Source organism: Notolepis coatsorum (assembly GCF_963971535.1).
Source record: "Notolepis coatsorum genome assembly, chromosome: 5".
Taxonomy (NCBI): Eukaryota; Metazoa; Chordata; class Actinopteri; order Aulopiformes; family Paralepididae; genus Notolepis; species Notolepis coatsorum.
In genome coordinates this window covers 83,796,459-83,818,990 of record NC_140169.1, presented here as the reverse complement: position 1 = coordinate 83,818,990, position 22,532 = coordinate 83,796,459, and the positions used below count along the sequence as shown (strand labels likewise).

Genomic DNA, 22,532 nt, shown 5'->3' with positions numbered 1-22,532 from the left:
GATATAGTGATAGTCTTGTTTTATAGAAGTTGCAACACAAAACATTCTGTGTGTGTGGGTGTGTGTGTGTGTGTGTGTGTGTGTGTGTGTGTGTGTGTGTGTGTGTGTGTGTGTGTGTGTGTGTGTGTGTGTGTGTGTGTGTGTGTGTGTGTGTGTGTGTGTGTGTGTGTGTGTGTGTGTGTGTGTGTGTGTGTGTGTGTGCACGGCTCCGTGCATGTGCGTTTCCCTTGTGATGACCCGACACTGACTGTCTCTCCGTCGGCCCCCTCCCCTCACAGCCATCCGCCAAGCCCATTGGCTGCTGCCCGGGCCAGCCCTCTTGGAAACCGACCAACGGCGGCTGTTCCATATTCATCAAGCCCCCCCCCCCCGCCTCCCCCCTGTACTTAAAGAGCCCTGCCTCTGCAATGGAGATCCTCAATCCTCTGACGGACCTGCTCAGTCCTAGTGTGCTCTCACCACTGCTGCTCTCTCTCTCTCTCTCTCTCTCTCTCTCTCTCTCTCTCTCTCTCTCTCTCTCTCTCTCTCTCTCTCTCTCTCTCTCTCTCTCTCTCTCTCTCTATCCATCTGTCTTTCTCTCTCTTTTTTCTTTCTCTCAGTCCTCCTTTCCTTACTATCTTCTTCCTCTAACCTTCTCTTCACTGCCTTACCTCTTTCTCTCCTTCCTTTCCACACACACACACACACACACACACACACACACACACACACACACACACACACACACACACACACACACACACACACACACCTCAGCATAGCTCCAGTCTCTCGTCACCCACGCAGCCTGAGGTGCTGCACCTGTTTTGACTGGAGGGCGTCGGGCCGAGCCCCAAGGTGTTACTGGCGGTGGGGTCGAAACAGTAGCAAGGGGGCCACAACGTCCGGGGAACAGCTGAGAAGTGTTTTTCTCTGGGGGTCCAGAGTGATGCAGAGCCTCAGGAACTGATCCAGAGACACCCTGCAGCGTTTCCTCCTGCTGCTTCAGTTTTTTTCTTCTTCTTGTAACTGGAACCTGGAATGGTTAACGTGGACTGATGGATGTGTCTCAACTGTGCATCCCAGACCCTCTCTGCTACCACAACCAGTAGGTGCTTCTCCTTTAATTTCACTCTCTCTCTCTCTCTCTCTCTCTCTCTCTCTCTCTCTCTCTCTCTCTCTCTCTCTCTCTCTCTCTCTCTCTCTCTCTCTCTCTCTCTCTCTCTCTCTCTCTCTCTCTCTCTCTTTCACTCTTATATCTTTGTTGTAGTGGCTGTGTGTGGTTGTGTGTGTGTGTGTGTGTGTGTGTGTGTGTGTGTGTGTGTGTGTGTGTGTGTGTGTGTGTGTGTGTGTGTGTGTGTGTGTGTGTGTGTGTGTGTGTGTGTGTGTGTGTGTGTGTGTGTGTGTGTGTGTGTGTGTGTGTGTGTGTGTGTGTGTGTGTGTGCGTGCGTGCGCGCGCGCGCGCGCGTGTGTGTGTGTGTGTGCGTTAGTATTTTGGTTTGTTTGAACATTTGGCCAAAAAAACTACTTCTCGATCATCATTCTTCTAAAAAAAATAATAATAAAAAAAAGATCAGGAGTAAACAGAAATAATTCTTTTTTTTAAATGAAAAAAAAAAGAGTCCACCACTGAGCTGCACCCCCTGACGCGAACGGGACAGTGGACAGTATAGTGTTGAGAGGGAGGGGGGGTGTGTTGGGTCTAGGAGAGCCCGGGGTGGCTCCAGGGGTTTAGTGGTGTTGGCCCCACAGCCCTGTGTGTTGGGCATCGAGGACTTACCCTCCTGCCCACGGGGAAAAGGCTAGAGGCAGATTAATGGGTACGAGAAGCCAGACAGCGATACACACTCGCAGGCAGAAGCTGTGGTCCGCGAGTAGTTCTGAGAGAGTGTGTGTGTGTGTGAGTGTGAGTGAGAGAAAGTGAGAGTGTGTGTGTGTGTGAGTGTGAGTGAGAGAAAGTGAGAGAGTGTGTGTGTGTGTGAGTGTGAGTAAGAGAAAGTGAGAGAGAGTGTGTGTGTGTGTGTGTGCAGGGGCTTGAGAGTTTACCTTATACCGTAACAGTTTGCCTGGGTGCTTAATTGTACAACTGTACCTTATCATTTGATTTATAATTAATTAGAGCAGCTTTGAGGAATTTTACCACATGTTTTTCAGGAATATTTAATGGTTGTTTCACACTTATATATACTTTATTTTTTTTTAATATAGTGTATACATGGAAAAAAGTTATGCAGATTTGTAAATTATATGGATTGGCGATTTTTGGAACTTCCAAAACAGAATCCGGTCAACGAAATAGACCATCTGTTTATTATTGGTTTCTTTAAGAGGTGCAAACGGAAAAGACTGAGACGCACAGTATCAAACTACTGTAAACCATCTTTGTACTTGAATATATTTGAATATATATACAAGAAAAGTACAGTAAATCAAGTACAAAATAATAATTCAGTAACTATTAGTGATTCAGCAGCCTGCAAAGCAGTATATAAAATACAGGGAGAAGTCAAGGAAACAGTGCAGAAGGTAGACCTTGCATGTCTGGAAAGAGAGCCTGTCATTTAGCTAATTATGACTTGACAAGGAATCTGTTCATTGGGATCCTCTTAGCGCTAAGCTGCAGATGGGATTGGAGGTGTTTAAACTGCTAGGAACTGTGATAGGACGTCTAAGACTCTATGTCTAAGACTTTCTTTACACTTTAACACAGAATTAAAAGAAATTATAATAAAAACACTTGTATGTGGTGATTACTTATTCTTAGGCTATTTTACCTGGTGTACATTTATCCTCGTCATCCTGGTTGCTCGCTGTGTCTGTGATAAAAAGAGTTAGACCTTATTGGAGTTGCTCTTGTTGTAAATCTCAAGTCACATGCCCCCAAATTGTTGAACAATAGTATCACAATTTTCGACCATCAGGAATGGTCACAGAAGCATTTGTTTTTCAGAAAGATAAACAATCATAAAATGTTTAAAACAAATAGTGGGAAGGGGTTGACATTAGTCAAGTGTTGTTTGTGATGGAGAGCGTTGGATAAATGTGAAAATACCTCCATATAATAAGAATTGTTATTGAACTTGTATTGAACACTTTGCAATGTGTTGTATCATCGATCTTCGTACAGCAAAGTCTTGCCGGTTATTTTGGAAGATTGTAGTCATTTTTATTAGGTGTTTAATATTCTTTTTAGGTGTTTAAGGTTAATAACTATTTTGTTGGCTCTCTTTACTGTACTGCAATAAGACTTGGACATGTAAGGGAGTGTGTGTAGTGTGTGTGTGTGTGTGTGTGTGTGTGTGTGTATGTGTGTGTGTGTGTGTGTGTGTGTGTGTGTGTGTGTGTGTGTGTGTGTGTGTGTGTGTGTGTGTGTGTGTGTGTGTGTGTGTGTGTGTGTGTGTGTGTGTGTGTGTGTGTGTGTGTGTGTGTGTGTGTGTGTGTGTGTGTGTGTGTGTGTGTGTGTGTGTGTGTGTGTGCGTGCGTGCGTGTGTGTACTGTGTGTACAAATAAATGTACATTATTTGACAAAGGTCTTCCATTTTTTCACTCACATATAGGAATATTTCACAGTGAATAGATATAAATTGATGTTGAAGGATATTGCAGGACCACAAATGTTTACCTATGGTGTTGTTTCCGTACGAGATAATTTGTCCTTTTATCTCTCTCATGTAAACATATCATTGTCGGATTTCATTCCTTTTTAATGTCTATACCAGGTTCATGAATGAATGATGTGATATTTAATATTGCTCTTCCTGCATGTCATAGCTTACAATATATTTCCCCCACATCATCAGTTCCTGAAACATAAATTCAACAAAAACAATGTTTAATACATACTGTTATTTAAAGATTTACTTATTTTTTTATATTTATTGTATTGCTTGTCATATATATATGGGTATACTTGTGTACATACATAAGTGTGTGTGTGCGTGCGTGCGTGCGTGCGTGCGTGCGTGCGTGCGTGCGTGCGTGCGTGCGTGCGTGCGTGTGTGTGTGTATTTGCTTGGGTGCATACTCATGCTGGCATGCTCGTGTGTGTGTGTGTGTGTGTGTGTGTGTGTGTGTGTGTGTGTGTGTGTGTGTGTGTGTGTGTGTGTGTGTGTGTGTGTGTGTGTGTGTGTGTGTGTGTGTGTGTGTGTGTGTGTGTGTGTGTGTGTGTGTGTGTGTGTGTGTGTGTGTGTGTGTGTGTGTGTGTGTGTGTGTGTGTGCACATATAGATGTGTGTGTGTGTGTGTGTGTGTTTGCTTGTGTGCATGCTCATGCTGTTATGCTAATGTATGCATGTGTGTGTGTACACATGTGCATACATATGCATGCATACGTATGTGTGTGTGTATGGTATGTTTGAATGTAAATTAATTCTGGACAGAGTCTGGCGTTGAAGTTGTCTCCACTTTTCATTCTGGGACAGTCTTTTCTCTTATTGCCCTTGCATTATGGCAGCAGCATTATGGCAGCAGCATTATGGCAGCAGCATTATGGCACATGGAATACAAATTTAACCATTGCAGTGAATAACCAAATAACTCCCTTTTTTTTGGGACAGCCATGTATTTGCAGTTGTAAAGTCAATACCTACCACAGTCAGCCCATGTTACCCCACTTCTCAGGGACCTGCACTGTCTCCCCATTGCCGCACGAATTCGCTTCAAGGTCCTCGACCTGGCATATCGCGCAGTGAAGGGAACCGCTCCCACCTACCTCTGGTCAATGGTCTCTAACTACAAACCCTCAAGACCCCTACGTTCTGCATCTTCTGGCCGCCTCAGACCCACTCCTATCCGAGCTCTGGAGGGTCATCAAAGAGAAGTCGCCTATTCTCAGTCCTCGCTCCACAACGGTGGAACGAACTTCCCACCACAGTTAGGACAGCCGAAACCTGACCAATATTTTGCCGTCGACTAAAAACACATTTATTTAATCGATATCTGAAATGTTTTTTAATTCAAATAAAATAAAATTATTTCCTTACTGTCTCCTATCATGCACTCTTCCTACTATACTAATATGTCTTTACCACTATGCACTCAACACTGCACCACCCAAGTTTCAGTACTGTTTGATGAACATTGTTACTCAGCTGAAAGAGTTGTACCCTTCCTGCTGACTTGTCGTACAGAACTTGTAAGTCGCTTTGGATAAAAGCGTCAGCTAAATGACAAAATGTAAATGTAATGTGATCCGAATCACTTAGAATGTGATATATCACCAGAAAGTACTCAGTGTCTACTGTCTTTAACTGTAATGAATGCAACGCTTACCATCTTTAGATAATGAAGTCTGAAAACGTTGTTCCTCTGAAAACTTCAGTTGTATGGAAGTTCTCAATTAGTACATAATGGTTTATCTTTTATCTTTTCATAATAGCCTAAGTAACCAACCGTTGATCCCCATTGTACTTTCTTTTGACTGTAAAACAACTTAGACTGACCGCAAAAATCTTAGCATTTTCTGTGATTGTTGTCGCCTGATTATGACAATGATAATAATTTCTTTGAGGACCATTCAACTTTGAAGACGTGAGCACAACGTTGCACTTACAGGACCACACGGCACCATGTGCTTGTGCATGTTTGAGTCTCTTTTTATTATTTTCAGATCCATTGACCATATAATATATGATCCCAACTAAAGGAATCCCAACCTGAGCGTGACATAAGAGCAAAATGGACGCTGTATGAATATGGTTAATTCCGGGTGTACTGTGGCTCACTGTACAATAATGTGGAATGTAGAAACAATTTATTATTATCCCATATACTACTACATTACGTCAGTGTCTATGTGAACATCAAAGCCGGTGTAAAATGTACGTCAACGTAATGCTGCCTACGTCGAGAGGGGCAGCTTGGTTGGGCTTGGCCTCTTTTTTTTTTATTTCTTTTTTATAGATGTTCAGCTTTTTACAAAACAAACAAAAAGAACAAAAGCAACGTTTTTTTTTTGTCTGATACAAAAGAAATGCAAAGTGAGTATCAGAAAGGAAGGGGAAAAACAACCGCAGAAATAACATATGTAAGGATAGCAAAGGAAATATCAATCTAACCCTCACATCCACCCTTTCTCCCCCCTCCTCCCATGTCACCCATAATGCCTTGCTGCAGATTATGTAAGTAAATAAAATAAATACTTCAATAAATACGGATACAATCAGTAAATACAATTGAATAAATATTTAGAAAGAAAGAAAAGGGGGTGCTGCTACCTCTACTGTGCCACCAGGAGTACTTATAGCAGATATTTCTCATAGCCGATACAATTGTATAATAATAAATTAGACAGGCATGGTTTGTAGTCTGTTCTCCTAGTCTTCACTCAGCATTAAGTGGTGTCTGTAGGGTTTCAAATTATTCCAGAAACGGTGACCATTTTCTTTTAAATGTTCTTAAACTTTTGTAATTAAGTAGTTCAAGTTCAAGTTTAAGTTTGTTTTTATTTGTCACATATAACGTACATGTACTTTACAGTGAAATGCTTTGTTCTGTATGAGCCCCTGAGAATGTGCTTCATACAGTAAAAAAGTAGTAAAAGAGGACACTATACAATATACAATATACAATACAATATACAAGCTAAGTAAGTATGTAAGTAAGTACAACCTAAGTACAATCTAATTACAGTGAGTAAAATGCAGACAATGAGGTACAAATGCAGACAATGAGGTACAAAGACTTTAAGGCAAGGTGCAAATGCAAATGAGTTATGAATGTAGTGAAAATCTCTTTAATAAATATATATGTAGTATTAAGGTGTCTAAAGTGAGTGTTAAGGTGAGTGTTTGTTAAGGTGTAAGTAAGTAAATGCTGCAATTATATTTGCCTACTTTTTAAGAGCTGCTAGTGTTAATCTGAAAAAAGCATATAAGGATTATTATTATTATTATTATTATTATTATTATTATTATTATTATTATTATTATTATTATTATTATTATTATTATTATTATTATTATTATTATTATTATTATTATTATTATTATTATTATTATATATATTTAAATTCTTTATTTCTGTATCTGCCTTGAAGATACTGGACCAGAATGTATATATATTTGACCAGAACATATTATGGACATAATCGGCTGGTTGCCCCCTCACATGTGAGGACATGAGAGAATCTACATCAGGGTACATTTTAGCTTTGCGTTAGTACAGTGAACCCATAGGACTTTAAGCCATGTCTGGCACGGAGGAGGTATGTATCACATCAAGCTCTGCCTCCCATCGATCTTCTGACATGTCTATACCCAGATCCACTTCCCAGCGCCTTCTAATGTCCTCAGCTGAATGAGGGGAAATATTACTTTTGAGTGATATGAAGCAATCTGGCTGTAAAGAGAGAATGTGGTCGATGGTATTATGTGGTCGTCGTACGCCTGGAAAAGAGACAAAAACTAATTTGGAACCCAAGGCCCCTAATCTGAAGATGTCTAACAAAGTTTTTGGGTAGATCATTGGAGAATTGTGCGAATGATGCAAAATCTAAGGTCAATGTACACAAGTTATTATTGGTTGTAATTCCTTTGGTGTGCCAGGTGTTAGAGGTTGGAGTCTGAAAGATTAATGAATTAAACAGATGCGTTGTGTATTCTAAACTGTGACCAGATTCTGACTGAATGGGAGACTGCCAAGTTGGGGCGATATTTTCAGAAGAGGGATAAGGGAGCACACGTTAAGCACACGTTAAGCACACGTTAAGGTACTACATGGCCAAAAAAGCCCAACCCAGTACCTGAGTGTGGCCAAACTAGCAGCGCTTCCACCTGATGTCCTGTCTCGTTATGTGGGCTTCATCAGACCTGTTCTTGAGGGCCTCACCCTCGTATGGGCAGGACTTCCCAAGAACCTCATCCAAGACCTGGAGAGCCTTCCAGCGGAAGTTCTGCTGTATCACAGGCCTACCGAGTGGAGGTTCTGCTGTATCACAGGCCTGCAGAGTGGAGGTTCTGCTGTATCAGAGGCCTACCGAGTGGAAGTTCTGCCGTATCACAGGCCTACCGAGTGGAGGTTCTGCTGTATCACAGGCCTACCGAGTGGAGGTTCTGCTGTATCAGAGCCCTGCCGAGTGGAGGTTCTGCTGTATCACAGGCCTACCGAGTGGAGGTTCTGCTGTATCACAGGCCTACCGAGTGGAGGTTCTGCTGTATCACAGGCCTACCGAGTGGAGGTTCTGCTGTATCAGAGGTCTACCGAGTGGAGGTTCTGCCGTATCACAGGCCTGCCGAGTGGAGGTTCTGCTGTATCACAGGCCTACCGAGTGGAGGTTCTGCTGTATCACAGGCCTGCAGAGTGGAGGTTCTGCTGTATCACAGGCCTACCGAGTGGAAGTTCTGCTGTATCACAGGCCTACCGAGTGGAGGTTCTGCTGTATCACAGGCCTGCAGAGTGGAGGTTCTGCTGTATCACAGGCCTACCGAGTGGAAGTTCTGCTGTATCACAGGCCTACCGAGTGGAAGTTCTGCTGTATCAGAGGCCTGCAGAGTGGAGGTTCTGCTGTATCAGAGGCCTACCGAGTGGAGGTTCTGCTGTATCACAGGCCTACCGAGTGGAGGCTCTGCTGTATCAGAGCCCTGCAGAGTGGAGGTTCTGCTGTATCACAGGCCTGCCGAGTGGAGGTTCTGCTGTATCACAGGCCTGCAGAGTGGAGGTTCTGCTGTATCAGAGGCCTGCAGAGTGGAGGTTCTGTCGTATCACAGAGTGGCGCAGTCCCCAGTCTGGCGGCACGGAGAGACGAACCCATGAAGCCAGTTGCTGATAATTCAAACGGCTGTTGAAGGAGGAGTCAGTGACGGTGTTGAAGGAGGAGTCAGTGATGGTGTTGAAGGAGGAGTCAGTGACGGCTGTTGAAGGAGGAGTCAGTGACGGCTGTTGAAGGAGGAGTCAGTGACGGCTGTTGAAGGAGGAGTCAGTGACGGCTGTTGAAGGAGGAGTCAGCGACGGCCTACTTGAGGCTTTGGATACACCACGAAGCCAATACAGCCTGAGAACTACAAGACTGCACACACAGCTGACAAGTCACACTAAAAAGACATCAGAAGTCTTTTCTGCCAAGAGCATTCAAGCTATGCTTATAGTGGTCATCCAAACGCAAAACTGCAACACTCACTTGTGATATTTTCTTTTTAGCTTTCTGCTTCAGTAAAGTCTGAAACTAAATTCGATATGGAGGACAAAGAAATGCCTATTTTGTTGTAGCAACATTGTCCAGTTCTCTCTTAGACAACTGTATATACATACGAGTCAGATAGGCTAATAAACTAAATGGTTTTATCCAAATCGCTTTACAAGCTATGCCTCACAGTCACCCATGCACTGGTACATTCACACAGCGAGGTGCTGACCTGCTCATTAGGGGTTAGGGGTTAAGTGTAGGACACTACGACACGCTACCTGGGCCCTATTCCCCGTACCTGGTTCAACTAAGTCGATCAAGAGTCCCATTATCCAGATTCAGTTAACCCGATGTTTGAAGCCGGGATTTTCCTGTTCCTCGAAGGTGGATTCAGTCTTGTTAACTCGAACCAGACTTGAGACCCAGGATAAGTGCGCGTGGCCGCTCCAGTTGAAAAGCCAGCACGTATCGATAGCAGAGATCCTGATTTTCTAACGGCATTGATTGATTAATTGATTTAAAACTTTATTAACAGATTGCAGTACGGCTCAATCGCCTCGCCGACAAGTTAAATGCGTTATCTATAGGCTAATTTTAAGTCCCTCATTACCCCAATCAATCAGATTATATTTCTTTAAACTTGCCTGCTGGCAGTAGGTTTATGGAATGGATAATCAAATGAGATCTTGCTAGCGAAAATAATTAGTTAAACTGTTATACAGAATAAGGATACGGCTCTCTTACCCATTGATTGATGTATGGTGGATCTTTTACTTATCTGCCCTGTGGTGTAACGGTTTCTGCTTTTGACTTTCACACAGGCGGCCCGGGTTCAAATCCCACTTCTCCTAGTCTTTTCCTTCTTTTTGCAATGTAGGAATAATTCAATTTGGTGCACGTTGAGAGCTATATAAAGAATGACATCCTCAATGCATGTAGATTTATAATATTTTAACTTAAAACTAGGCTACTTTTGCGTATAATCATTAATATTATATTCCAAAAAAATTATATTGGATACGCGGGGTTTCGAACACCGGTCGCCCGGTTGCCAGGATTCAGCACTAGCCGCTGCGCCCACTGTGCCAGACGGCATATACTCATTGTTTATGCATTAATGGACGAGAGACCCGTGTTTAGAATATTTTTCTTACTAAAATATGAAGTTTTATCTCTTTATTCTCAAATGCATTAATGTGACGTCAACGGCTCATTCAATTTCTCAAATCCGTCAAACAGCGCATCTCATCAGACATTTTAATCCCAGTTACAATATCACACAAAAACCACAATCCACGCAGAGACACTTCAATTTTATGCTTGAATGAAACACAATCCGGGCGCTCCGTTAAGCAAATCTACAGCGGAGAATATACGAAACTAATCAGAGCCAAACGGCCGATAGGTTTCATTCATTAAAAATATCCCCGCGGGATTCACATTTGCAATGCGCCGTTATTAAAATAACCACATGCAGCGTGTATCGCGACTCCGAGCGCCATATATGACGTGCATTATTTTATTTAGGACAAAGTAAATCTATAGGCTCAATATGATTTATTATCAGCATTTAGTTCTATTATTATACATTTCAAAAGCCCCCTCTAGGAAAACGAAGCACAGAAACATAATTCAGAATGGTATAAATGGGATCTAGACTGTGAGAATCATTTCAGGAAGCGAGCTGTCATTTCTTTGCGGGGGCGTGGCCATGGTTCATCCGGCTAACTGAAGTTAACCCTGCTCTCGACCAGGCTCAAACTTTTTGATCTGTTGTCATGGTGATTTAGACAATCGCGCGTCGGGGAACAGGAAGGTCCGGCTTAAGTCAGGCCAGACAGGAAATTATCCGGCTAACTCAGTTATCCAGGTACGGGGAACGGGGCCCAGGAGGAGCCTGCATCAGAACCGGGGACCTTCTGATTACCAGACGACCTCCTGAGCTGCTGTCATCATGACAACACCATTAGGCAACACTTATTTTAATTTGAAGTCGTCACTCACCACCAACCAAGGGCTATAGTAGTACAACGACTACAAGCCATTTGAAGTGGATGTGGGTGGTGGGGTTATCAATTTGTACAGGGTAGACTTCGGTTAGATATTTATCTTTTTATCTTTTCTTATTACTTCTTCTTATTACTGTCACTGTTATGAATTTCCCTATGGGGAGGAATACAGATTAATCTAATCTGGAAGTTTAGCTTCCTGTAGCTGTAGCTGGGATTTAACAGTGGAGCATAAATAAGCCTCTCTGGACACCTCTGTAGTCGGGAGAGATGTGAATTTTGGCTTCTCTCGCTCACTTCACTCTGCGTTCCTCCGTTTGGTACCAGTCACATTTGAACCGGTAGTACCCAACGGTACCTTTTTCCGGTACTTTAGTCTCTAAAAATGTACCTACTACCTAATATATAACCTAATCTACCTACCTCAGTTGTAAAAAATGTGTCCAAACTTCAAATGATTTATTATCATTATTTATTTAGAACAATTTGTTAATATATATATATAATATATAATATTGCAGCGAGCGGTGTCTGCATCTAGCTTTGTAAAGTGTAACCACACTTGCGACCATTTTCAGTTTGCCCTTGAACCGACTGCTTTGTTGTTGAATCAAGTAAAATCCTAGGTAAGCGTGTATTGTGCGCGTGAACGTTGACGTGAACACACTTCATAGGTTTCGTTTTGCGTATTTTGTTTACAGTACCGAAATGTGGCACCGGTGGATCTCACGTGAATCAGTACTCAGTAGTACCAATGTGATTCGGTCGGTACCCTTAAAAGTACCGGATTCGGTAGCCATCCCTACCGTTTGATAGTGATGTATCCGTGCCCAAAGATTCACATGTTGTGTCGCCTTGTTTCCTCTTCGTCAGCCGTTGGACAAGCTGGAAAAGCTTCGGCCCGATTCAATGAATTCTGTGGAATGTGGGCCCTCTCTGCCTTTTCAGGCACTCTGGTACTACGGTTATTGTTTTGCCTCGGTTTTCGAAGTCATCAACCTTCAACTTGAGATTGGTTCAGTTTCAGTTTATTTAAAAAGGACCGTTCACATTAATCAACATTTCTGTAAATGTGTCAGTTTTAGCCACCTGGCTAATTCGCAACTGTAGTCCTTTGGGCAAAATGTTATAAGACCATACACCTAAAACAGAAGCATTACAAGTAAAACACAATATTTACAACACAATCCAACATAATAGTAAAAGCAATAACAAAATACACAATGAACTGACTGAACTAAAAGTGATCACATGTTTGATTGGTTAATAGCCAGGTCTTAAGTTTTTTTGTAAAGTTGTGGTAGGTAGCACAGTATTGTATTTCTGTTTGTAGGATGTTCCAAAACTGAGTGGCTCTGACTGCAAAACAGGATTGACTGAAAGAGTTCATTCGTTTGTCTTCAGGATAAAGTTGCACATGTGGACTCTAGAGTTGACAGCCTGCTGGATGGTTTCATCATGCCTGTCAATCACAGCTCAGTCCGTGGAGATCTGTGCGGATAGCTTGGCTATGATTCATTCCTCCTTCCTTCCTGGTGGTAGGCTCTCAATGTCGGTTAGAGTCAAGGGCGGCTGAGACAACGTCTTTTCCTGAGTCACATGTGGGGGTTAGCATGGCTTGCGTTGTTGATTTTCACAGCTATTTCACACAAGACGGTTTACATCTTACTCAGCTATGAGTTAACCCCCCGACCACCAGCCTATTAGCCCTAAGAGGTTTATAGTTGCTAATGTCTCCTCTCACGCTATCCTAGAGAGGAGATGAGCAGAGATGAGGAAGGAAGTTATCCTTACAAGCAGTAAGGATTCAGGGAACTTCTCAAAATAGTGTAGATCTACCATCAAATGTATCTACAAAATGTATTAAAAAATAAATAGAATATAATGTTTTTTTGGCCCCTTGGAAGTGCTCCATTTTAAAGAGGCTTTTACTTATTTTCTTTAATTAGTGCTTAGGTTTCGATTCTGCAAAAGTTTACATTTTCCTAAAATGTCCCCCCAGTTTCTGTTGTAGTCTGGTATGGTATGGTATGGTATGGTATTTATTTTAGAACACAAAAAACATATACAGATCATTATTCACATACATGCTTTTGTCAATTAGTTATGGAAACACAACAGTCCATAACATTTTAATCTCAGGCAATGCAGTTTGATGATGTCATCACAGTGTGTTTTCCTTCACGTGAGAGGTCATAACTCAACAGAATAATGTACCTGGTCAATCTTTAGGGAATGTTTCATTTTAGCTGAATTGCAAACTAAAAGTCTATTTTGGTTAAATTCCTCTATAAGATAACATCACACTACTTTCAGTTATACATGAATTCAGAGGGATTCAGGCCTGGAGCCATAATTACAGTATGTAGTGTGAGTTTTTTTTGAGTGTTTACTGTACACCCTTGCATTCAAAGAAAAAAACGTATTTTATATACATCTTTGCTGTCCTCAGTTTCACAGAGAATCTTCCAGGTGGTTTCCATCAATTTCATCCAAGTTCTATAAAAACAAATAGTCAGTTTATAGGGCGGATAAAACGTTATCCACACTCCTGCTCTCAGACACTTTAAAGGTGCACTGTGTAGTTTTGAGAGAGTCCGAGAAATGTAAAAGATTCTGAGGCATATTTTCACAACTGGATGAACAGACTGCGGAGGGAGACCGTCTCCCTGGAACTCTGTTGGAATCTAGAAAAATCTACCTCAAAAGCGCTGTTGTTGTTTAGGTCTGCAACTTTGTTTACAAACATAATTTACTATTCACAGACATAGCTACCAGACTTACATTTGGTCCCCAGTGCCTCAGTGATTTTGTTTTGATTCCCAATGACATGAGTTAGAATAATTCCAAGAATTACATAAATATGTTGTCATGGCAGACGCTGCAAATGTAAACAAATTCCTCTCCCAAAACGGCATGGTGCACCTTTAGATTATACAGAAATCGAGGAGTGCCGATCTTGATTCCGACACCAGTGACATGGTTGACATTATTCCGTGCATATTTAGGTCGTGTGATGCTGTATCCTCAAGAGAGAACTCGACTGGAAGGGGAAACCTGTCCCATTGTTACTTCAGTTCACCCGAAGCGAAGGACCGCGTTATTCCCTTGAAGAGACATAAATCTGAATCAGTTGCGAAGCTCCAGAATATCTCTGTGACAAACTGTGTGATATTTCCTCCATGATTCGCCATGACTGTTTTTTTTTCAAGAGACATTATCCTACGATGAATGTACTGTATTGTGTGAGAAACACACTATCTCACTGGCTCCGGTTACAGCGGCAAATGTGGTTCGTTATGCTGTATTTGCTGAAGTCCACAGGGCCGCATGGTATGATTTTATAGATAGTTTTTTTTTGACGTTTCTGAACTGGCGAACGTGTCAGGAGGCGTGGTGTTTTCCTGGTTCGGGTCAGGTTATGGTGGGGAGAAGGAGTAGTTCAGATTAGGGGGTTGGGTTCAGGTAATGGGTAGAAAACAATCTTAGTTTTTAGATTCAAGATTCAAGAGATTTATTTGTCGCATACATACACGAGACATGTAGTGAAATGAAGGTGGCCATGCCCGCCTTGATTGTGCAAAAAATACAAATAATAATAGAATAAAATAGAATAGATTATAAAATAGACATGATAAAAAGTACTATGATTTAAAGGTATAGAGTCCTATACTCAATGAGTCCTATATATTGTATAGCTTAAGTCAAGAAGTTAAAATGCTTCTGTTCTTATTTTTATATTGTTTTTGTAATTTTCCATGTCCATATTAATTAAAGTCACAAAGTTAATAGTATGTTTCAAAATGAACACGTCATCTCAGCTGATGTATTCCTACCGGCATGTTCAATGGCGACACAGGCCGTTTGAAACATGAGAACGTGCCACGTTTGTTATGCTGCTATATGTTTCCTGAGTCCAGTCAAGGAAATACTTAAATACATATAGTATTGCATTTCATAGTTTTCCTGGCGTTCCGGTCAGACCCATGCAATACTTTTCTTCTTCACCCACGGTTCCTATATCTGGGACTTGTGATCAATTCACTTTCAGTTCAATGAACTCGGGAAGTGGACTGATTTCAAAGTCAAATATTGAAAAATTATTGCAAGTGTGAAGTGAGAATTCATGCTCTGTTTGATTGATTGATTGATTGATTGATTGATTGATTGATTGATTGATTGATTGATTGATTGATTGATAACTTTATTAACAGATTGCAGAATGGGTACAATACAGTACGGCTCAATACACACAATTGTTAAGGGGATGCAGACCAGAGAAAGACTTTCGTCTTGTTTACATCAGGGTCCCCCATTTTAAATCCATTGTAACATTTATGACATACATGACATACAGATAAACAGTACTGTTACATCCAGACATTTATGACATATACAAGATATACAAATATACAGTAGTGTTTAAGAGACAGAGTTTTTAAAAGAGAGTATATACATTTGAGGGGGAGGAAACTGTACATTGGATGGGCGGGGGGGTTTGGATGTTTACAGGGGCCAGTTTCGAATTGCAGGTGGGTAGTGATTCACATTTCTTTTACGGCTGTGGGTAGGGCGTTCCACATTGATGTGGCATAATTGCAAAACGTGTTTAGTCCCTTGTTTGAGCCGTAAAAAAAAAGCCATTTGAGCTGTCATCAGCGAGTTAACAATAATTGTTGTTTATATTGAAAGTGAATCCATACTGACCCTGTTCCACACAGGAACAGTACTGTGTGTGTGTGTGTGTGTGTGTGTGTGTGTGTGTGTGTGTGTGTGTGTGTGTGTGTGTGTGTGTGTGTGTGTGTGTGTGTGTGTGTGTGTGTGTGTGTGTGTGTGTGTGTGTGTGTGTGTGTGTGTGTGTGTGTGTGCGTGCGTGCGTGCGTGCGTGCGTGCGTGCGTGCGTGAGGAGAGAGAGGGGGGGGGGGGTGGTTCTGCTTTACTTGATTGATAAGAGAGACAGGAAACGTGGGGTAGGATGGGTGTGACAGCAACAAAGGTTGCAGGCTGAATCGGAACCTACTTCATTGTGTTTATTACATGGTAGCTGGACTTTAGCGTGATGAGTCACCAGGTACTGCAATTACACCGGTGTTTTTACCAAGAAGATAAGAAGGTGGCACAGTCACCGACAGACACTCGCACATACACACTCACACATACACACTCACACACACACACTCACACACACACACACACACACACACACACACACACACACACACATGCGTGCACACACACACACACACACATGCGTGCACACACGTATATGCATGCACATGCGCGCGTACATACACACACACACACATGGATGAGACCAAGGATTCACACAGTGACCTGATGTCTAATTTTAGCTGCGCCATATCTAACAGCCTTGCTACTATCTCATTGGAACCACCTGACTGTGTCTGTTATATGAGGGAGAATCATATATATACTATTATTAATGTATCATATCACACATCTGAGGGAATGGTGTGTATTTGTCACAATAAGTTATCATAATAGAGTCTACCAACCAAGAGTCTAGTCGTGAAGTTATCTCCCCACCGTGCGTAATGCATCAAGAGAGGTTTTGTTTTCTTCAGTATCACTAACACCGACTAAAACCAGCCTGATGAATTAACTCGCCTTGTAGTTGTATATGGTTCTGTCTGTGGAGGATGTGCTCCAATACTACACTGGCCGTATGTTGTATTTCACAACTAAAAAAGAGATTAGGAAAAAAAAAATATATATATATATATATATATATTTTTTTATATACAGTATAAAAGAAATTAAGTGAAAGTATCACACATGGACCTACAAAGAAGCGCTGGAAGTATTGTGCAACTGCAGTGGGGTGAGAGGTAAAAAAAATAGAGTGTCACTGCTATACAGAAATACACTAATAATAGTCAAGTAAAAAAACAATAATAAAAAATAATCAATTTGCGGTGGGGGGAAGAATACCTTTCCAGAACAGGATATTATAATAATAATAATAATAATAATAATAATAATAATAATAATAATAATAATAATAATAATAATAATAATAATAATAATAATAATAATAATAATAATAATAATAATAATAATAATAATAATAATAATAATAATAATAATAATAATAATAATTTTATTTGTATAGCATCTTCCATACAGGGGATTGCAGTTCAAAGTGCTTTACACATCAGTAAAAAATAAGACATAAAATCAGTGTCAAACAAGCAGCAAGAGCAAAGCATGAACGGAGTTTATACACAGTTATACATGTGTCTATCAGGCAGGCGGCCGGCAGCATGCAGACAGAGACCACTATGTAACCCCATCTCTCGCATGTAACCACCCGCTGAAATGGATCTTTCTTACATAATACTGTGTTGTGCTAAAGCTCAGGAAACCACCATAATATCAGAGTAAAAATCCAATACCACAATCAATGGGAGACGGCATTAAGATACATAAGCTGTGTACAGTATGACGCTTGTGATTCTCGGGCTCTTCGGATGGACACGTTGAATGTTTTGATACACGGCGGCACACGTTTGTAGATCATGCTGGTTAAACGACGTCCTCGCGGTGTACGATGTCACATGTGAAGTGGAGAGAGAGAGAACTGAATATTCCAATGTAATTATTCGAATCTATAGGTAGTTCAAGAATTCCGAGATGGAATCCAGAGATAAACGTGGGATTTGTTTGTACTGTGTGAAAATGCTCCATTGTCTTTCAAAATCACAAGTTCTTGACGTTAAAAAAGGTGGAATCTTGGAATGGTATAGTTTTTGGAAAACTGACACTTAATAATGTCCTGCGTCAATCTGATGCCTGCGAGCTATAGAGTTGGTGCATTGCTGCTGTCTGTGATCCAGTTCAGAGTTGGTGCATAATGCTGCTGTGATCCAGTTCAGCGTCTCGCAGTATAATCCATCTCCCCTTCCTTCCTCCACGGCTCAGAAACTGTAGAAATGTTGAGCCAAAATGGACGGAATGGGTTCAAACGAGAGCCTATGTACAGGGGTGTGATTCGTTCCATCGTTACGCAGGATTGGTGACTATTGCATACTGTACATGGGCAGGAGCAGTCTGACAGGAGGCCAGGAGAACCGTCCTTCAGTAAGAGTCTACTGACCGATGAAGGAAGCGGGTCGTGGGGGAAGAGTGTCATGCTGTGCTGCTCAGAATATGGTGCCTTTTCCTTGCAACTTGTCTCCTTCAAAAAGAGCTTTAAAAACTCTCTTAAAAACAGATACGTTGAAATGAGAGAGCATGTGTCGTTTCTAACAAATAATAATAATAATAATAATAATAATAATAATAATAATAATAATAATAATAATAATAATAATAATAATAATAATAATAATAATAATAATAATAATAATAATAACTTCGTTTTATATAACGCCTTTCATAAGACCCATGGTCGCTTTACATAGGGGGGGGGGGGGAACAAACAAAAATAACAAAAATGGTGGACAGACACAACATTCAAAGTGGGAAATTAGGGGTTAAAGACATAGTTGAAGAGGTGGGTTTTGAGGAGTTTTCAACTAAAACTAAAGGTGTACATATGCAACGTTTAAAAGATAATAATAAAAATGAACAACCTGGCTTGCTGTATTACCACACGGCATGTTGTTGTGTCCAACACACATCCACGAGGTACAGGGTTTCAGTTAAGGACGATGACATTTCTCCACTCGTCTACCCTCGGAAGAAGAGTGGTAACGAGGTTTGAGGGAGAACGTTACAAAACAAAACAATGAAATAAAAAAAGTGCATCATTGAGTACAACGTACACACACACAGACACACACACAGCCCACTGGTGTTTTTTTTTTTTACGTGGCACCTATACCTTCCTACAGCGTTTCCCGGTGACATGTTTATTAATGACGGCGGCCCCTGCGAGGGTGCGGCGAGAGGCTCTATGGGAGAGTGGTGCCGTGTGACGGCATGGCGGGGGAAATAACTTCATTACAGGTCGCGACCCCTCCTCTTGATATAGATATATCCTTTAGGCACGCTGTCAAGGACTCTGACATCATCAGCAGGGAGATGGGACGCTCTTTTTTCTTTTCCCCCCTGCGAGCGTCATTCAATCACAACCCGAATGTGGGTTTCATGGAGTATAGGAAGAAAGTAGAGGGGAAAAAGGGTCACTTTAAGGAAAGAACTGTTGTGGTTCTTGTATAGTATAGTTTAGAAATAGCAAGTATAGCATCAGGATATATAGAGTAAAAACTGTATATTGTATAGTAGTGTACATAGGATAGGACCCGGTGCCTTAATTCGCAGCTATGTATTGCATTTATCTCAGGACTTTAACATGTCTATTTTATCATGTCTATTTTATGTCTATTTTCTTATCTTCTACTTATTTTACTTACCGTACTATTGTATTATTGCACAACCAAAGCGGGCATGGCCACCCGCCTTTCACTGTATGCCCTGGTATGTACACAAATAAACTTCTTGAATCTTGAATCTTGAATCTTGTATAGGAGGCTGTGAGACCAGGGGACACGCGAGGTGCTGAGGGGACTTCTTAAGAATTAGAATAAGAATGAGTTTGTTTTATTGATCAAATGAAATTAACACGGGCATACACACGCACACACACACAGACATGCACACACACGCACACACACACACGCACACACACGCACACACACAGAGAGCATCTAATTGTGGCGTCTGCGTTAGCTAGCTAGCACGTTTAATTTAATGGGCCTCATCGTCGCTCGGCGAGGTCCCACACTGTGAACCTAATTCCTCTGGTCACTGCGTTAATTTGCATGGTGTCAATTGACCGGAGTGCTCACTGTATCAGCTTGATTCTCACTTGAGATTCAGCCCATGCCCTGATATCATTAGGCAAATGCAAAGTTGTGTCATTTACACATTCTGGGGGAAGATGGGGGAAGAAAAAAGAAAAAATTGAAGAAAAAAAAGAGAACGAGAGAAAAGCCAATTTGCGCCGGACAAGCCTTGCTTGTGATTATCAGTGGCCGTTATTACTGTGGAGAGGCAGACGTTTGAAGGTTACGTTTCTAGGCAGTAATTGAAATGCAAAATAACATTAGGATCGATGGCCATCTCTGTTTATTTATGAAATCAATATCGTAACTGTCCCTCTCGAGTCCCTTTCTGATTCACAATGACGGCTTAAGTCTTTGCTCATTTATTCTTCCCCCCCCCCCCCCATCCATAACCCCCTCCTCCCCTCCCTCAGACCCTGTTTTAAAAGCCAGTTAGGGGTGTGTTTGACTTTGCTGGGAGAGCAATTTCCTGGAGGTGGTTGATGTGTATGTAGATGGAGGTGGGGCGGGGGCGGGGGGGGGGGGGGGGGGGGGGGTGGGGGGGGGCAGGTGGGGGGGGGGCGGGGGGGGGGTGATACTTCAGGTAAGAAGACATCATCCATGTGGGAAATCTATGCAATCTCTCCTTGTGGCAATGACATTGGAGAGGCCATATGCTGGGAGTTACTGTGTGTGTGTGTGTGTGTGTGTGTGTGTGTGTGTGTGTGTGTGTGTGTGTGTGTGTGTGTGTGTGTGTGTGTGTGTGTGTGTGTGTGTGTGTGTGTGTGTGTCTGTGTGTGTGTGTGCGCGCGTGTGTGTGTGTGTGTGTGTGTGTGCGTGTGTGTGCACGTGTGTGCACGTGTGTGTGTGCGTGCATACTTTTGCATGCGTGCATGTTTACATCTGCCATGTAAAACCACTATTGTTCTCATGGAAAAACTTGGTAAGAGGAGGCAACATTCATGCAGTACTGAACAGCAGGTATTAGTACTGTAATAAACTGAACTCAGTAGGTGAGATGTTAGTGTATTAGTACTGTAATAAACTGAACTCAGTAGGTGTGATGTTAGTGTATTAGTACTGTAATAAACTGAACTCAGTAGATCTGATGTTACTGTATTAGTACTGTAATAAACTGAACTCAGTAGGTGTGATGTTACTGTATTAGTACTGTAATAAACTGAACTCAGTAGTGTGATGTTACTGTATTAGTACTGTAATAAACTGAACTCAGTAGGTGTGATGTTAGTGTATTAGTACTGTAATAAACTGAACTCAGTAGTGTGATGTTACTGTATCAGTACTGTAATAAACTGAACTCAGTAGGTGTGATGTTACTGTATTAGTACTGTAATAAACTGAACTCAGTAGGTGTGATGTTAGTGTATTAGTACTGTAATAAACTGAACTCAGTAGGTGTGATGTTACTGTATTAGTACTGTAATAAACTGAACTCAGTAGTGTGATGTTACTGTATTAGTACTGTAATAAACTGAACTCAGTAGTGTGATGTTACTGTATCAGTACTGTAATAAACTGAACTCAGTAGGTGTGATGTTAGTGTATTAGTACTGTAATAAACTGAACTCAGTAGATGTGATGTTACTGTATCAGTACTGTAATAAACTGAACTCAGTAGATGATATGTTAGTGTATTAGTACTGTAATAAACTGAACTCAGTAGGTGTGATGTTACTGTATCAGTACTGTAATAAACTGAACTCAGTAGGTGTGATGTTACTGTATTAGTACTGTAATAAACTGAACTCAGTAGATGTGATGTTACTGTATTAGTACTGTAATAAACTGAACTCAGTAGATGTGATGTTACTGTATCAGTACTGTAATAAACTGAACTCAGTAGATGTGATGTTACTGTATCAGTACTGTAATAAACTGAACTCAGTAGGTGTGATGTTACTGTATTAGTACTGTAATAAACTGAACTCAGTAGATGTGATGTTACTGTATCAGTACTGTAATAAACTGAACTCAGTAGGTGTGATGTTAGTGTATTAGTACTGGAATAAACTGAACTCAGTAGGTGTGATGTTAGTGTATTAGTACTGGAATAAACTGAACTCAGTAGATGAGATGTTACTGTATTAGTACTGTAATAAACTGAACTCAGTAGTGTGATGTTACTGTATCAGTACTGTAATAAACTGAACTCAGTAGATGTGATGTTAGTGTATCAGTACTGTATTAAACTCATTCAGCAGTACGTGGGATGTGATAATATGCAAACCACAAACCTCAAGCTTTGAGAAAGTAGAAAATGACAATGGCAGGCAAAAGTAACTGTTGTTCTATGTTACACAGTATTAAATAGGTTGTAAGGAACATTGTTTATAATATAGAGTCGACTTAATATAAAATGTTTTTATATGTATTTGGCAGAGTGGGCCTTATACTCCTCTTATCTTATCTAGCCTATAGACAGTTTCAACTTAACAACAAAAATAAACATTCTAGAATGGACCATCAGCTATTGATATTAGCAAACGATGCAACAGGAAATAAACGTGGGTTCCCTATAGCAACGCAATCCACTGAAACTATATCTTTACCGGTATATTGATAAAATCACTTCAGAGAAAGAAAAATATGATAAATAATAATAATATAATAAATA

At 41.1% G+C, this 22,532-nt stretch overlaps 1 protein-coding gene across 1 annotated transcript in view; it reads left to right on the top strand.

Moving 5' to 3' along the window:
- Nucleotides 1-1,037: 1,037 nt before the first annotated feature.
- LOC311229123 (steroid hormone receptor ERR2-like) overlaps nucleotides 1,038-22,532 on the top strand; it is a gene marked incomplete at both ends in the record, with an annotated part of 137,894 nt that continues 116,399 nt past the window's right edge. The window contains 1 exon segment of the mRNA XM_084315144.1: nucleotides 1,038-1,087. Coding sequence (XP_084171270.1) covers nucleotides 1,038-1,087 — 50 coding nt within the window.